Raw genomic sequence first — 17,619 nt, 5'->3', positions numbered from 1 at the left:
AATGAGACAAAGCCAACATGGATTTAGTGAAGGGAAATCTTGCCTCACCAATCTACTACGTTTCCTTGAAGGGGTGAACACATGTGGATAAAGGTGAGTCGGTCGATATTGTATACCTGGATTTTCAAAAGGCATTTGAGAAAGTACCTCATGAAAGACTGTAGAGGAAATTGGAAAGTCATGAGATAGGAGGTAGTGTTCTATTGTGGATTAAAAACTGGTTAAAGGATAGAAAACAGAGGGTAGTTACTAAGACATTGGACCCCTGCATAGCTGCTAGCTGAGCTGTGTTGGAAAGACAACCAGGAAGTGGTGGAGGAATACTACTGGTGGCTCCTGTTCCAAATCTTGCACCAGCATCAAAAGTACCGTCAACCACAACTGCTGTCCCTGGAGGATAGATTGCTCCTATGGGATAATAAGCCATAGGCACAGAGGAAGCCATTAGGCACAGACTGAGCTTTATAACCTGGTCGCTAATTCGATTACATGTCATGATGCCTGTAATTCTGATACTCAGAACACTTCTCCAACTGAGGTACAAAGCAATTTTTTTTTCTTTTAAGATCAACAGTATGAAGTTCCTTTTTTTAAAAAAGTTAACTGTCTGATTGCGAAGAGACAGCATAAAAGTCAACTTTTCAAAACATTAATCTAAAAAAAAAAAATTACCCCTCCCTGGAGAGCATGAAGGAATTTTCTCAATACCAGGTGTCATAGGAGTCAACTTCTCAAAATTATACCCAACAGAAATTACTTTTCCCTGGACATAGTCAACGTGTCATCATTGATGATACACTGCAACCCTCTGCTCAGTGTACAGCAGCGGCTAAGAAAGCAAACAGAATGTTAGGTATTATTAGGAAAGGAATGGAAAACAGAAATGAGGACATTATTATAAAGGTGTGACCACACCTTGAATATTGTGTTCAATTCTGGTCACCACATCTCAAAAAAGATATAGTGGAATTAGAAAAGGTACAGAGAAGGGCAACGAAAATTATAAAGGGGACGGGTCAACTTCCCTATAAGGAAAAGCTAAAGCAGTTAGGGCTCTTCACCTTGGAGAAAAGACAGCTGAGGAGAAATATGATAGAGGTCTATAAAATCATGAGTGGAGTGAAACGGGTAGACATGAATTGCTTGTTTACTCGTTCTAAAAATACTAGGACTGGGGGGGCACACAATGAAGCTACAAAGTAGTAAATTTAAAACGAATCTACTACTACTACTACTATTTAGCATTTCTATAGCGCTACAAGGCATACGCAGCGCTGCACAAACATAGAAGACAATCCCTACTCAAAGAGCTTACAATCTAATAGACAAAAAATAAATAAAGTAAGCAAATCAAATCAATTAATGTGAACGGGAAGGAAGAGAGGAGGGTAGGTGGAGGCGAGTGGTTACAAGTGGTTACGAGTCAAAAGCAATGTTAAAGAGGTGGGCTTTCAGTCTAGATTTAAAGGTGGCCAAGGATGGGGCAAGGCGTAGGGGCTCTGGAAGTTTATTCCAGGCGTAGGGTGCAGCGAGACAGAAGGCGCGAAGTCTGGAGTTGGCAGTAGTGGAGAAGGGAACAGATAAGAAGTGTAATTAAACTCTAGAAGTCATTGCCAAAGAATGTAGTAAAAGCAGTTAGCTTAGGGGGGGTTAAAAAAAGGTTTGGATGGCTTCCTAAAGGAAAAGTCCATAGATCATTAGTAAAATGGAAATGGGGAAAATCCACTGCTTATTTCTAGGATAAGTAGCACAAAATGTATTGTACTTTTTTGGAATCTTGCCAGGTACTTGTCACCTGGATTGGCCACTGTTGGAAACAGTATGCTGGGCCTGATGGACCTTCGGTCTGTCCCAGTATGGCAATACTTATGAGTTTGTTCAATACAGGGGATGCTCAAACACCCCCAAATAGCACCTATGGAAGACAGCAGTTTTGGTGACCTGGGAAGCCAGCACAATGCCCCGTCCCCTATATAGCTGCACGCTCCCAAACCAAAAGCTCCACAGCGCTATACGAAAACAGTACCAAAACCCAACGAAACTCCCGCTACCGAGCTCACTTCTACCTTCCTTCTGCGCCGCTGCTCACACGAAACGAAGAAACACCGAAAGTTGCACTCCAGTCAATCAATCACCACCATCTTTCAAAACAGAGCTACCATACTTCCGGGTAACAGCGCGATGACGTCACCGACGGAACGCTAGGAACCTCCTTGGCTCCTCCCTGACCATGGGCACACCTATTGCGTACCATTCGGCTGAGAGGGGGACGACGGGTGTATAGCGTGTTTGATGTTTCCTAGCAACGGCAGTGGCGGCTTCTGCTCCAGGACTCGATTTCTGGAATCGGATTTCGGAGCAAGGAAGGTTTTCACAAATCCAACATGGCAAAAGGTAAAAGACGGATATAGTGGGATCCTCCCGGATCCCCAATTAGAAAACCTTTAAAAGTTCACTTTTTGTTTGCCCAATCGGACATTTTACATATATTCTTCCCTCCCCCCCCCCCACTCCAAAATTAAAAAAAAAACTGTTCATGTATTTAGCGCTGGGGAATTATTCTCCTGGACCCTCCAGCTATTGCATAGTATTTTCATCCTCCTTAAAAGTCGTTAGTAGCAGGGTTTAATAGACCTCCTTGGTTTGTTGCGAGCCCCGTTCTGAAATTTGTCTGGCTCCTCCCCCCATTGGAAGGTAACGTTCCGTCATAGGGGGCGTGACTTAACGGGACTGGATTGCTCGAGGTCACCCACCGTCTAATAAACAAAGTTTAATGACAGGAGAGGGCAGCAAGCTTGTGCAGTTTTGCCATGATTTCTATTGGTTTATAAAACACCCTTGGTTTGCATTCTCTGTGTTAGTAGAGGATTGGGGGGGGGGTTGGGGGAGTTTTTGAGGGGTCTGTGAAGGAGGGGAGGCTTAAATGCAAAACTATTTGTCAGTTCTCCAGAACTTCTTTGTTATTTGCAATGCTGTATTGTGGATTTCAGTGCTTCACTAGGGGTTCCTTTTACTAAGGTGCGCCGAAAAATGGCCTGCTCTGGTCCCCGTGGGGGACCCCTCGTTTAGTCTCTTTCTCCACTCCTTAAGTATGAGTCGGTTCCAGTTAGGCCGTGAGGCCCGCATGCTTGAATTCTGAGTGAATCGGTTCCTGATAGGCTGTGAGGCCCGCCTGATTGCCCTGTCTTCCCTTTTCTGAGGTGCAAGTTGGTTGCTGCATTTGTGTGTACAGAGCTTGGCAGCTGGGGTAGTGTGTAGTGCCTGCTCAGCCCACCCTCGGCCTTGGCCTAACCCGGGCCCAAGGGCTCACAACCAGACTAACAAGGGGTCAGTATGGTTCAGGTTAAATCAGCAACGCAGAGAATGTATGAATCACAGCACACAGTCTAGTGTTTTTTTGCTCGAGTATTCAGTGATTAGTACACTCTCTGCGTTGCTGGTTTAACCTGAACCATATTGACCCCTGAAGAAGGCGTTGTGCCGAAACACAGTCCGTGTAGGGTCTTTTGGGTTGGCTTTATTTGACAAATAAACTCTTTGGACTCTCTTACTCCTTTTTTGGCCTGGTCATTTGGAATTGTTTTCACCTCCTCCCCCTGTTATTTTGTACTATCTTGATAGTGCCAGGGTGATCAGTAATGATTTTCTGCAGCAGTATCCTGATAAGTGCTACTGAAAGCTGCTGGCTAGTGCTGGTCAGTGGCACTTACCCGATAGCAGACATTGCTCTCAGGATGAATACTTCTAAATATTGACCTGTAAAGTTTGTTTCTTTGGGTTTTGTTTGTGCTTTGTTGTTTTTTTATTTTAGCTGGGGTGGGGGAGCTTACATTAGCGCAGTGGTTCTAATCCTGTCTTCTGCTCTGACACACCTGACAGACAATGTTCTTATATAAGACACACCGAACGCTAAAATTCACACCTGAGCGAAGCACACCTAAATATTTCATAGTTTAGTTATAAGTTTAGTATGAATTTGCCTATCCCATATCAAAAAGCTGTATGCAGCGCATCAGTCCCAGATTTCTCATTTGTCATACAGCAAAACAAATACATATTCAAATTCTGTATTGACCATTTTATATTCCTCCATGCTGCCCTGCACCCATAGTAAAAGCATTATAAGGGGAAATGATTTATAGGGGAACAAGATGGCGTTCAGAGAGGAAGTTGATCTCTGAGCTCCCGATCTCTGCCTAAGCTTGCGGTGGATTGAACCTTACCCGGTAACATCATGGGAAAAAGGAAGGGGAAAGCGGTGAAACCTACCTCCTCTGGTCCCGTTAACTCCACTCCCCGTCAGCAGACGCTTGAGAATTGGGGAATTCAGAGATTGGACCCGCAGACGCCCACGACGGTCAGTCCTGACGTTGTTTTGTCGGACTACAGCATAGAAGGCGTCTCGTTGAGCCCGCCTTCATTCACTGCCCCTCCACGACCCGGAACTATGCTCGCAGTAGGAGTACAGCCCGAAGGGCGGACCGAAGTGCCCAGCTCTCAAGCTGCAAGAGGAGGACCTACTCCAATGCCGACCCCAGAGGTAATTTCTACCCGGAAAGACGACGTGGGAAACCCCGTCTCTACCAGGGTTCTGAGGGAAGTATCCAGGGAGTCTCGTGGAATTGTTAAACCAGTAGTGATAACCCTGGAGAACCTATGGGACGCCATACAGAGCATGAACAAGAACCTGATTCAGGTAACTGATAACTTAAAAGAAGATTTATCTTCTGTTAAAGCTTCACAAGCTCTTACAGCCTCCCAAGCTCAAAAAAAATGAAGAGAGGATTGAGACTTTAGATGAAGAATTAAAATCTTTACAAAACCTTACAAGCCTAATAATCAAGGATAAAGAGATTCTGGGTAAAAAAGTCGAGTATCTTGATAACCAGACTAGGAAGAACAATCTGAGACTTCTTAATTTTCCCAAAGCACCTCTAATACCACCAACAGATATGCTTAAGAAATATTTTGAAGAAATTTTGAAAATTCCCAAAGAGAGTTTTCCTCCGGTAGTCAAGACTCAATATATATTTGGAAAATCTGCTAGACCAGAACCATTACCTGATCTGAATGTAACAGCTTTCTTAGAAAACTCTCTAGAGATCGTTACACAAAGATTGACTTTGTTAGTATCCTTTGCTTTCGAGGTTGATAGGAATAATGTATTTCATTTATACTTTAAACATATGCAAGCCAGTTTTTTTGGGGGGGAGGAAATTCAGATTTACCCGGATCTTAATAGAGATACGCAAAAGAGAAGGCGAGAGTTTTTGGTTTTAAAGCCGAGGACTCTCGCCTTGAAGTACCCATGTAGATGCCTGGTAACAATTAATAATGCTAGTTATGTTTTTCTTGACCCCAAAAAGCTGGCTGAATTTATTATTTCTAAGGAAAAGGGAAATGTTCAGCCCTGAATGACCCCATAGGATGCTGGTTGTACCTTCTAGTGGGTGTCTAACGCTCACCCCTCTGAGTGATTGCTTTTAAAAGGAGGATCATACCTCCTTTGTTTTTTTTTTTGTTTGTTTTTTTTCCTTCTTGTTTTATTTTTCCTATATCTTGTTCCCAAATTATGGTGGTCAATATGTATAAGAAACATTTCTTGTTTATTTAATTTAATGAAGAGAGATGTATCTCTGTTGAATATCATTTCCAAATTCTGCATTTATATTATTATGAATGTATTGTTTTTTGAAAAATTATAAATAAAATAATTTAAAAAAAAGCATTATAAGGTATTAACTAGATCCTCTGAATATTTATTTTAATTTGTGGTCCTTCAGGAATCATCACAGAAATGAACACATTTGTTAAACCTCGAGGTCTCCAAGAAAGGATTATACTAAAACACAGTTGCTCTTTGTCTGAATTGGATCTCAATACCATGACGCTTAGCAGGCTCTATGACGACATCCTACGACCTCTGACGTTATTCCCCAGTCCTCTCAGTGCACTGGAAGAGAGTGAAGGTCTGAACTTTAATATATTGTATTCCAATGAAAGTTTATACCAGAACTTTAAACTATTCCATGGTTTGTAAGGAGCTTTTTAACTGAGGGGCCCTTTTACCAAGCTGCGGCCAGTGCCCCCTTTTACCGCAGCTGGTAAAAAGGAAGGTCTCACACTTTCCTGCAAGAAATGGCCTGGCAGCATTTGAAGAGCGGCCATTTCAGGGGGTGGGGGGGAGCCCTTACCACTGCCCATTGAGGTGGCGGTAAGGGCTCCCATGCTAACCCGGTGATAACTGATTACCGCCAGGTACAGTCCAGCACTACAAAAATACATTTTTGTAGCGCCAGAAATGATGGCAAGGTAGGGGTGGGAAGTACCACCGGACTGCTGCAGTAGCCTGGCGGTACGTCCGTTATAATGAGCAGTAAGCCTGCGTTGGGCTTACCGCCGCTTAGTAAAAGGAGCCCTGAAAGTTTACATTAGTTTACATCTTTACATTTGCTCACTTTAAGTGTTGCTGTTGTATTGTGAGATTCTTAAATAATCTGGTTGAATTGGTCCAGTATCTTGGGTCTTGGACAGATAACTTGCTAATAATTAGTAAAAGACTCCCATCGTTATTTCTTTAAGAAAAATTCTGTTTGTCCAATGATAAATTGTAGATGGTTTTGTTAACTATTGTACACGTTGTGATGGATGTGATGTTAAAACCAATATCTTATCTATTTTGAGGGGATTATCACACTTTTTGCAAAAGAAGGACTATCAGAGCCAGTGCTACAGATTGCAGTCTGTCCTGCCATATCCTTGTATAGAGAGAAATGTTTTAATTTCAGGAAAAAAAAACTCCCTTTCAGTTTTAAATAAAGCAACATAACTGTATCATCATAATAGTAGTGTGACAACATAGATTAATTTGTTAATATCTCTTAGGGGACAAGATAATTTCTCAGGTGGATTTCCTGTTTGTACGTTTTATTAGTAACATTTATTACTAGAATTCTAATACTATTTCCCCCTTTATCACCTCCACTGGGAGAATATTACCTGTTTCTACTAAATTTCCTGTGAAATGATCTTTAATGAGGTAATCTTATTTAGAGTTTCTGATTTAATTTTCTGTATGTTCCTGTATCTCTTCTTTAAATCCATTCAGAAAAAAGTTTGGCTCAAAAACCTGAGGATGGGTACACAGCTCAGATCTCGTTGCCTTACTTATGTCACATAATTCAAAAGAGATTGTATGTGGATGCAACACTTACAGCAGACTCATCAAAAGTCCAGCGCATTTTTGTATGTATCAGAATGACGTTTTCAAAATAGGTTGTCATTTTCCTACACTTTCATTTACAGTTTTTCAAGCAGTGCTTTGAGGTTATCTATAGAAATGATAAATAGTAGTAGTAGTAGTTATCTATTCAGCAACAAAACATTTTTCGTACTGTATGTATGATGGAAATTTAAAGCTATTTATTTATTTAGGTTGCTTGCACAAATCAAACAACAGTAGATGTTATAGCTGTTTACAGGTAAAAATAAAAGCATGACAGCAGCAATTTTAGGGGCCCTTTTGCTAAGCTGCATAAGTATCTACGCGCACCCAACGCACGCCAAAATGGAGTTACCGCCCGGCTACCACGTGGCTCTTGCGGTAATTTCATTTTTGGCCCATGTCCGATACGTGCGGCCGGAAAATCATTTTTATTTTCGGACACGCGTATCAGATGCGCACCAAGTGTCATTTGACACGCGTATGTCATTACCCCCCGCTTACCACATGAGACTTTACCACTCGGTCAATGGCTAGCGGTAAGGTCGCAGACCCAAAATGGACGCGCGGCAATTTTGATTTTGCCACACGTCCATTTTCAGCAAAAATATTTAAAAAAGGCCTTTTCTACAGGCGCGCTGAAAAATGGATCGGCGCGCATGCCCAAAACCCACGCCTACACTACCGCAAGCCATTCTTCAGGACACCTTAGTAAAAGGACCCCTTACTAAGTTGTGTTAAGCAGCTAGTGCAGGTTTTATTATGCAGTAGATGTTAGTGCGTTCCTGTATTAATGTCGTCCACATGTCAAAATCATTGCATGACATGAACAGGTCAGAGGATGGCAGGTAGTGACAGCTAGTACATGGATCATTTCTGCATGCTAACTGCCATGACTGCCAGTAGCACGACTATACTCGTCACATGGGTTGTGTTGGCATTGCCACACGGCTTTGTAAACAGAGGGTTACATGAATTCAGACCGGCTGGGACTGTATTGAATTGGTTTAAATAATTTTATTCAATAGAATGTACAGAGTCTGCGATGAAACTACAGTGTAGTAAATTTAAAACAAATCGGAGAAAATGTTTCTTCACGCAACACATAATTAAACTCTGGAATTCGTTGCCGGAGAACGTAGTGATGGTACAATTCCAGGAATAACACGTATAGAATGTTTGTACGTTTGGGAAGCTTGCCAGGTGCCGCTGTCGTGGCCAGGATGCTGGGCTCGATGGACCCTTGGTCTTTTCCCAGTGTGGCATTACTTATGTACTTATGTAATGTACAGAGTCTGTAAAAATGGGATATTTTCACACAGTTGACATCCAAAGTGCGGGGTTCCTCAAGGCTGTCCCCTGTCCCCGATGCTATTTAATCTTCTTATCAGCCCACTTGGCTTAATCAAGCTATTACAGGACGAGTGACTTTTTTCATATGCAGATGACATCTTTATACTTATTCCAGTATATGCCACTGTTAATGATACATTTAATAGAATATCATCTTTTTTCATTAAGCTTCAAAATTGGGCTGCTTGACAATTTGTTAAAAGTAAATGCTACCAAAACTCAGATCCTGTGGTTTAAAAATCCTAATATTCAGGCTCCAACAGCAATTTCTTTATCATCAGGAATATCATTACCTTTAGAGAATAATTCAAGGGTTTTAGGTTTTATAGCCTTCTTTCGAATGAAACAATTTAGATTGATTGGATCATATTTTCATGAGCATCATTTTGCTTATCTAATTCAAATTTTGATACAACTTCATTTGGATTATTTCAGTTCTTTATATATTGGTCTAAGGTTGTTGTGTTAAAAAAAATTGCAACTAATTCAAAATAGAGCAGCTTGTTTGATTTTTCGAATCACTAAGGGCCCCTTTTACTAAGCCACGTAAGCGTGTACATGCGCCCAATGCACACCAAAATGGACTTACCACCCGACTACCTTGTGGCTCTTGCATTAATTTCATTTTTAGCACGTGTCTGCTACGCTCATCTGAAAAATATTTGTTATTTTCTGGCGCACGTAATGGCGCGCACCAAGTGACATCTGAAGCACGTAGGTCTTTACCGCACAAATTCTTTACCGCTAGGTCTATGGCTGGTCTGAGACCCAAAATGGGCACACAGCAATCTTGATTTTGCCGCACGTCCATTTTTAGGGGGGGAAAGAGGCCTTTTTTACAGGCACGCTGAAAAATAATTCTGTGCGCACCCATAACCCGCGCCTACACTACCGCAAGTCACTTTTTACCGCAGCTTAGTAAAAGGACCCCTAAGGGCTCCTTTTACAAAGCCACTGAAGTGATTCCTGCACAGCAAATGCAACGAAGCCCATACAAATTGAATGGGCTTCGTCATATTTGCCGCACCGGGAGTCACTACCGTGGCTTTGTAAAAGGAGCCCTAAGTTTGAAGGTTTTATATAGGGGCACATTTTTAAACCATATAGACTTATAAAGTTACATATGTTACTATCGAGCTTTGTAAGTCTATAAAATGAGCACCTTTAAATATTTGCAAGATTTACACTGGTTTCTATTGAAATCATGTGTTGCTTTAAAAAATAGCCTATACTATGTTATTTATTTTATAAGAAAACGCCCCAAAACTGGTAGTTGATTTTCTCAGTCTTATTGTCAGTGTTCTCAACTTCAGGATCAATAGTAATTGAGATATCGTTCTGTCAGAGATATCTGTTATAAGCTTATACTTAAATCTGTGTTTTCATTGCAGGCTGTTTATGGGTGGAACGCTATATCTAGTTATAGCGAGTTATAGCGGTAGAACGAGAGGACATGAAATGAGATTGAAGGGGGGCAGACTCAGGAACGATGTCAGGAAGTATTTTTTCACGGAGAGGGTGGTGGATGCTTGGAATGCCCTCCCGCGGGAGGTGGTGGAGATGAAAACGGTAATGGAATTCAAACATGCGTGGGATATGCATAAAGGAATCCTGTGCAGAAGGAATGGATCCTCAGAAGCTTAGCTAAAATTGGGTTGCGGAGCAAGTGGGGGGAAGAGGGGTTGGTGGTTCGGAGGCGAGAATAGGGGAGGGCAGACTTATATGGTCTATGCCAGAGCCGGTGATGGAAGGCGGGACAGGTGGTTGGGAGGCGGGAAACACTGCTGGGCAGACTTATACGGTCTGTGCCCTGAGAAAGACAGCTACAAATCAAGGTAAGGTATACACATGAGTTTATCTTGGGCAGACTGGATGGACCATGCAGGTCTTTTTCTGCCGTCATCTACTATGTTACTATGTAGTTATATTATTTATTTGTTTATTTGGATTTATTTATCGCCTTTTTGAAGGCGGTGTACAGTAAAAATAGATCAAACATGAGCAATAGGCAATTACAGCAGTAAAAATATTCAAATAGGCAATTACAGCAGTAAAAATATTCGAAAACAATACAAAGTATGGCATGGTATACCGCAATGTCAACACAATACGTAATAGAACATTATAATTGGTAGTGAAGGGTAAGGCAAAGTTGTAACATATAGACGGGTAAGAAAGTAGGAAGAATTAGAAAGTAAGGTGACTGATTTGAAGAAAGTTGCACGTGGAGGAATGGATAAACATGTCTCGCTGCGGTATGTGCAGCCCGAGTCACTCCTTGTGTGTGTGAGTGAGACTTACAAGTTAGTTACTTCTTCCATTAAAGGCTTGGTTGAAGAGCCAAGCTTTCACCTGCTTCCTTAAGTAGAGGTAGTCTTGTGTTAAGCAGAGCCTTTCACACAATGCATTCCACAGTGTGGGGGCTACTCCAGAGAAAGCTTGCGGGTATCATATCGTGTAATGTCTTTTGGAGAGGGTGTAGTTAGTGAAAGTCCTTGGGAGGACCTTAGTGTGCTTAGCGGTGTGTGGAGGATCATCCTATTCTTGAGATACTCTGGGCCATTTCCTTTCAGGGCCTTGAAGATCAGACAGAGTTTTAAATTTAGCCCTGTATTGTACTGGTAGCCAATGAAGTTTTTGCAAAAATGGCGTGATGTGGTCACGTCGCTTGCAACCTGTTTAGGATGATTCCAAACTATGGGGGTCTTTTACCAAGCGTTGGTAAGCCCAACGCGGGCTTACCAAACGCTAAATCGAGACTACCGCTGGCCCAACGCAGCTGCCGAGAGTAGTTCCACCCTGATTGCACACCATTGATTGGGTGGCAGTAAGGGTTCCCCACTACATGGCCACGCGGTAAGAGTTCTCTTACTACGTGGCCATATTTGTCAGGGGGATTTTTACCTGCTGCGGTAACAAGAACCCTGGCGCACAGAAAAACAGCCCCCACCAGTAGAGCAGGACACTTTTTCTCACAGTTTGGTAAAAGGACCCCTATCATTTTTATTTGACTCATTTAGCTATATAATTTTATCTGCTTAATTTTTGTTTTTCCCCATTATTGTTTGGGTCTCTTTTTTTTTTTTTTTTAAGTCATGCACATACAAAGCCACGCTAACAGTTGCCGGTGCGGTAATGCCGACACAGCTCATTCAAAGTGAATGGGTTGTGTCGGCATTACTGCACGGCTTTGTAAAGGGGGGGGGGGGGGGGGTTAGAACCTACATTGGAATTTTGCGACTAATTGAGTCCTATATTAGATTAGCAGGTCCTTTTAGTAAGGTGTGCTGAAAAATGGCCTGCGGTAGTGTAGACGTGTGTTTTGTGCGTGCGCTGAATTATTTTTTAGCGCACTTACAAAAAATGCCTTTTTTTGCCGAAAATGGACACGCGGCAAAATTTAAATTGCCACACGTCCATTCTGGGTCTGAGACCTTACTGCAAGCCATTGACCTAGTGGTAAGCTCTCACGCGGTAACTGGGCGGTAATGGTCTACGCACGCCAATTTCCACTTAATGCACTTAGCTGTCGCGCGTCAGAAAATAAAAAATATTTTTCAGATGTGTGTAGTGGACACATACCAAAATTGAAATTACCGCGTGGCCCGGGCGGTAACTCCAATTTGGCGTGCACGCCTACGTGGCTTGGTAAAAGGGCCCCATGATTACATAAGTAATTTTGTACAGGTTATGTCAATTTCTGTTGATTTAGAGATTCATTGTTTAACTAGGGAGGGACATAAACCTTTGCAAACAACAATATATACAACGTGAAAGCACATGGGGTTTATTTATAGCACAGATTTGTTGAAAATAAAGCTAGCACTTGTATTGATTTAGCAAGGCTTGTACGTATTTTTGTTTTCGTTTGCCTGCAGGAGGACATTATTCTTGAAAAAGTAAGGAGTGGTTTCAAGACCATTCAACAAAATATCCCTGATCCAACACTGAACATTGTAGATAATACAGAACTATTTCATCGTATTATTTTATATATCATAATAGTTTGTGAGAAGCTTTTTCTTCACTATGTTCACATGATGGAATCGCATAAAGACCCCACTTTGTTTTCTGATCAGACTATCTTCACTCGAATTAAAAGACAACTCTTGTCGGATTGCTCTAAATTGTAAGTTTTTAAATGTTCACTTTTTGTGTAGATGATTTAAGTGGTTAAATGGATGTTCAAGGCCCCTTATTTAAAGGTACACTAGTATTTTATAAAAGGCTTGACAAACACAAAGCCTTTTATAAAGTAGGTAGAGTCCTGTCTCAGAAATATGTAATATTGATGAAATGCACTACATATAAACATATTTTATAAGGGAAGACATTCAAAAATTCAGTGGTATCATTAGGAGTTTAAACATAAAATTTGTTCTACATAATGTGATCTTTGGAATTTATACATGTATGTGGCACCACTTAAATGTATAAGTAGATCTTGTAAACCTTAATCTCTGTGAGGGGCTAATTAGGGTGCTATTCTCCATAACTCAGATTTTTGCAGAGAGAGGTAAGCACTCTTCCAAACCCAAAGTTCATCAGGGGGCGTGCATGACTCAACCCAGATGTAAAAACCAATGGGTAAAATCTCTGCTGTATATGTGTATTGCTGGCCTAAAATAGTGAATATGGGTATACTTTGAAGAACTGCCCAGAACATGCTTCCTTTTAGTCTCTGTGTGCTGCCGTCTATATGTATAAGTATGTTTTTTCTAAAATCACTACTTATACATGGAAAGTGCAATTCTATAAAGGGGTGACTACATTTGGGTGCCTATATCATGCTTACCTGTGGCCTATTCTGTGACCTGGTCATGGACTATCACCGCATGCCAAGCAATTTTACTGTAAATCTCTTGTGTTGGTTAAAATTGCATTACTAAAATCGTAAGTCAATTTAACAGCATTTCTACCTAGAACAATCACCAATTTGTGATTTACATTTCCTCTCCCCTGTCCTCCTCCCCTAGGGTTACCATATGTTCGGATTTACCCGGACATGTCCTCTTTTTGAGGACATGTCCGGGCAACAGGGCGGGTTTTGCCAATCTGCCCGTTTGTCCGGATTTCTGGACAAACGGGCAGGCTGGGCAGGCCGCCGTCCTATAGGACGGCCCCGCCCACCAGCCTGACCGTTTGTCCAGAAATCCAGACAAACGGGCAGATTGCTAGCCTCCCCTCCCCTTACTTACTACTGCCCTGGTGGTCTAGTGACTTCCGCCTTTGGGGCAGGAAAGCGCCCCCTCTTTCCTGCCCGGAGCGCTGCCCTGCATTCATCCTTCCTGTTGCTGATCTCGGCGCCGATTCAAAATGGCTGCTGAGAGTTGAAGTGACCTCACGAGACTTCAACTCTCGGCGGCCATTTTGAATAGGCGCCGAGATCAGCAACAGGAAGAATGCATGCAGGGCAGCACTCCGGGCAAGAAAGGGGGGGCTCTTTCCTGCCCCGAAGAGGTCACTAGACCACCAGGGCAGTAGTAAGGTAAGGGGAGGGGGGTGACAAGGAGGAGGGGTGACAGGGTGTTTGACGGGGGAGGGGAAAATGTGACGGGGCGGATCGAGGGTGTGAAAGGGGGGTGGGATGTGAAAGGGGGCGGGGCGGGGTGTGTGGTGGGGCGGGGCATGTGTCCTCCTTTTTAGGGGACAAAATATGGTAACCCTGTCCTCCCCCCATGTGAAAAATGCTCTCAACAATTACCCCTAAAGGCGGGTTAGTTGGAGACAATTCTATAATTGAATTTAAGTATCTACTTTCATTTAGAGAATACTAGCATAATTTAAGCTTCAGCACTTTTTGCAGCCATAGAACTGGCATAAGTGCTCATGCCTAAGTTCTAAGGATATACACAGGGCCAATCAGAGCCCAGAGCATTTGCACTGAGGGGTATTTGGCCAATAGCAGTGCAGGTTACTTTCCCTCAGGACTTAAGCTGAAAGGAAAAGAGTCACCTCTGCAACAGCTTTAAAACAGAGGACAGACACCACTTGCTGGCCAAACAAGAGAAGTGCACTGGAGAAAAATATCCAATCAACTCGAACAAACCACCAGAGTATCTTATTATTATTATTACATTTGTATCCCACATTTTCCCACCTATTTGCAGGCTCAATGTGGCTTACATAATAAGCTTAGCTAAAGGATTAAGTATTGGTCACCTCAGCGGTTCAACTCACTGAATGATATTGCACCGCTGAGGTGACCAATATGTAATCCTTTAGCTAAGAGTTAATTGGATATTGTAATGCCACTAGACGTTTAAAGAAAGCCTGAGTGAGATTCGTTCTGGGAAAAAATATGTCATACAAACACATAATAAATCACAGACATGAGTCCCCTGTTTCGCCACAGCTCCACTATAGGAGTTTTTAAATGTTTATCACCTCATTCTTATAACTTGGTGTCTACATTGCATGCATAAGTTATAGAATACTAGTACGTACACATGTGACTGTTACACTTATGTGATTAAGTGCTACTTAGGTGTAAAGTAGTATGTAATAACTTTAGTGTGCAACTTGTTTAGCTCATAAATGCAGGGGGAGGCACGTAGCTGGGACATGGACATGTCCAACATTTATGCATATAACTTAAAGAATACTGTAAGTTACGTGCTAAATTAACACATTTAGGAGTACCATTGAAATGGCATAAGCGGACATATCTGAATGTAGTCATGTAGATGTCAACTTACATTGGTATTCTGTAATGGAATCTGGGTGCATAGATGCAGTTATTTATTTATTGCATTTGTGTCCCACATTTTCCCACCGTATTTCAGGTTCAATGTGGCTTACTTATTGCTAAAAAGGCGGTTACAAAATTTAGATTTGTAGAAGTCTAGTACATAATGCAGAAGAAGTACAATAAACGCTTAGGTTGATATATTAGCATATTGTGAGAGAGGTTACTATTATTGTTTTCCATTTCTGAACTTTCGTGATGTACGGTGGTGTGGGATTAGGCAGATCCAGGGGGGAAAGACTTCTTGAAAAGATGTGTTTTCAGGTTTTTTTTCTGTATTGTAGGTAGTACATTCTCATGGTTCTTCCTCCACCCCCATCCCGCTCTCTGTTGGAGTTCTTCAGGGATCTGTCCTTGGTCCCCTTCTTTTTTCAATCTACACCTCTTCCCTGGGCTCCCTGATCTCATCTCACGGTTTCCAATATCATCTTTATGCCGACGACACCCAGCTTTATCTCTCCACACCAGACATCACTGCGGACACCCAGGCCAAGGTATCGGCCTGCTTATCCGACATTGCTGCCTGGATGTCCAACCGCCACCTGAAACTGAACATGGCCAAGACCGAGCTTATTGTCTTCCCACCCAAACCCACTTCTCCTCTCCCTCCACTCTCTATCTCAGTTGATAACACCCTCATCCTCCCCATCTCATCTGCCCGCAACCTCGGAGTCATCTTCGACTCCTCCCTCTCCTTCTCTGCGCATATCCAGCAGATAACCAAGACCTGTCGCTTCTTCCTCTATAACATTAGCAAAATTCGCCCCTTCCTTTCTGAGCACACCACCCAAACTCTCATCCACTCTCTCATTACCTCTCGCCTTGACTACTGCAACCTACTCCTCACTGGCCTCCCACTTAGCCATCTATCCCCCCTTCAGTCCATTCAGAACTCGGCTGCACGTCTTATCTTCCGCCTGGACCGATATACTCATATCACCCCTCTCCTCAAGTCACTTCACTGGCTTCCGATTAGGTACCGCATACAGTTCAAGCGTCTCCTACTAACCTACAAATGCACTCGATCTGCAGCCCCTCCCTACCTCTCTACCCTCATCTCCCCCTACGTTCCTACCCGTAACCTCCGCTCTCAAGACAAATCCCTCCTTTCAGTACCCTTCTCCACCACCGCCAACTCCAGGCTCCGCCCTTTCTGCCTCGGCTCACCCCATGCTTGGAATAAACTCCCTGAGCCCATTCGCCAGGCCCCCTCCCTGCCAATCTTCAAATCCTTGCTCAAAGCCCACCTCTTCAATGTCGCCTTCAGCACCTAACTACCATACCTCTATTCAGGAAATCTAGACTGCCCCAACTTGACATTTCGTCCTTTAGATTGTAAGCTCCTTTGAGCAGGGACTGTCTTTCTTTGTTAAACTGTACAGCACTGCGTAACCCTAGTAGCGCTCTAGAAATGTTAAGTAGTAGTAGTAGTAGTTTTCTGTGAGTTTCAGGTCTTTGGGTAGTGAGTTCCAAAGTTGCGTGCCTATAAACGTGAGGCTGGCGGCATGTGAAGATTTGTATTTTATACCTTTGCAATTGAGGTAGTGAAGGGTTAGGTAGGTTCTTGCTGTTCTCATCATGTTTCTTAATGGTAGATCGATAAGTTCCGTCATGTAATCTGGTGCTAGTCCGTAGATGATTCTGTGGAATATTTTGTTATAGAATTAGAGCTCAATGTTCTGCATCTAGGCACCAAATTTGTGACACCCAGTTGTAGATTTGTCTCCTTAATGTTTAAGCGACTATGGCACTCTACCAACCTAATTCACAATTGTCATTGAGTGTGACCCACATAGATCTTCGGACACGGGCATTAGGATATATTCATTCACTCTGTGTACAAAAAAACCAATTTCCATATGACCACCTTAAACTCTACAGTATGGCTTTTGTGGACCATATGCACCAATGGATCATGAATGTTAGTGCCTTGTGTGTAAGCTATAATAGGATGCTGGTGAAAAATCAGATGTACTAATTAATGTATTCCAATGTGCAGAAATGAATTTTGCTGTTGCTGTAGAGAAAGTAGAATATGACAAAACACCAATCAGCTTATCCTTCTGACGCTGATGCTGATACTGCAAAAGTAAATTCATATAAAGCTCTTTAGTAAGCCCGCTTAAATCGCCTTTCACCACCCAACCACTGATATTCAGTGGCATATAAGTGGGGAGTGCTGCTGATTATCACCTCTGACCAACTCCCAAAAAAGTGGGCTGGTCAGGGCAGGGGGTGGCTCTGGGGAGGAGCTTATGCAGGTACTGGCAATATTCAACCGAGGACCGCATAAGGT

General features: G+C 42.5%; 2 protein-coding genes across 3 annotated transcripts in view; one reads left to right on the top strand and one right to left on the bottom strand.

The window, feature by feature from the left end:
• Positions 1–2,153, bottom strand: part of APAF1 (apoptotic peptidase activating factor 1) — a 140,285-nt gene extending 138,132 nt beyond the window's left edge. For both annotated transcript variants that reach the window (XM_030215021.1, XM_030215022.1), the window contains exon 1: positions 2,067–2,153. The gene's annotated coding sequence lies outside the window, so the exon portion shown is untranslated. The remainder of the gene's footprint in view (positions 1–2,066) is intronic.
• Positions 2,154–2,314: 161 nt separating this feature from the next.
• CCDC87 (coiled-coil domain containing 87) overlaps positions 2,315–17,619 on the top strand; it is a 112,261-nt gene continuing 96,956 nt past the window's right edge. Inside the window, exons 1-4 of the mRNA XM_030215471.1 lie at positions 2,315–2,394; positions 5,784–5,969; positions 7,109–7,245; positions 12,454–12,704. Of these exons, the coding sequence (XP_030071331.1) occupies positions 2,385–2,394; positions 5,784–5,969; positions 7,109–7,245; positions 12,454–12,704 (584 nt within the window). The 5' untranslated portion in view covers positions 2,315–2,384. The remainder of the gene's footprint in view (positions 2,395–5,783; positions 5,970–7,108; positions 7,246–12,453; positions 12,705–17,619) is intronic.

Source organism: Microcaecilia unicolor, chromosome 9, assembly GCF_901765095.1.
Source record: "Microcaecilia unicolor chromosome 9, aMicUni1.1, whole genome shotgun sequence".
Classification (NCBI taxonomy): domain Eukaryota; kingdom Metazoa; phylum Chordata; class Amphibia; order Gymnophiona; family Siphonopidae; genus Microcaecilia; species Microcaecilia unicolor.
This window is presented reverse-complemented; position numbering and strand designations above follow the sequence as displayed.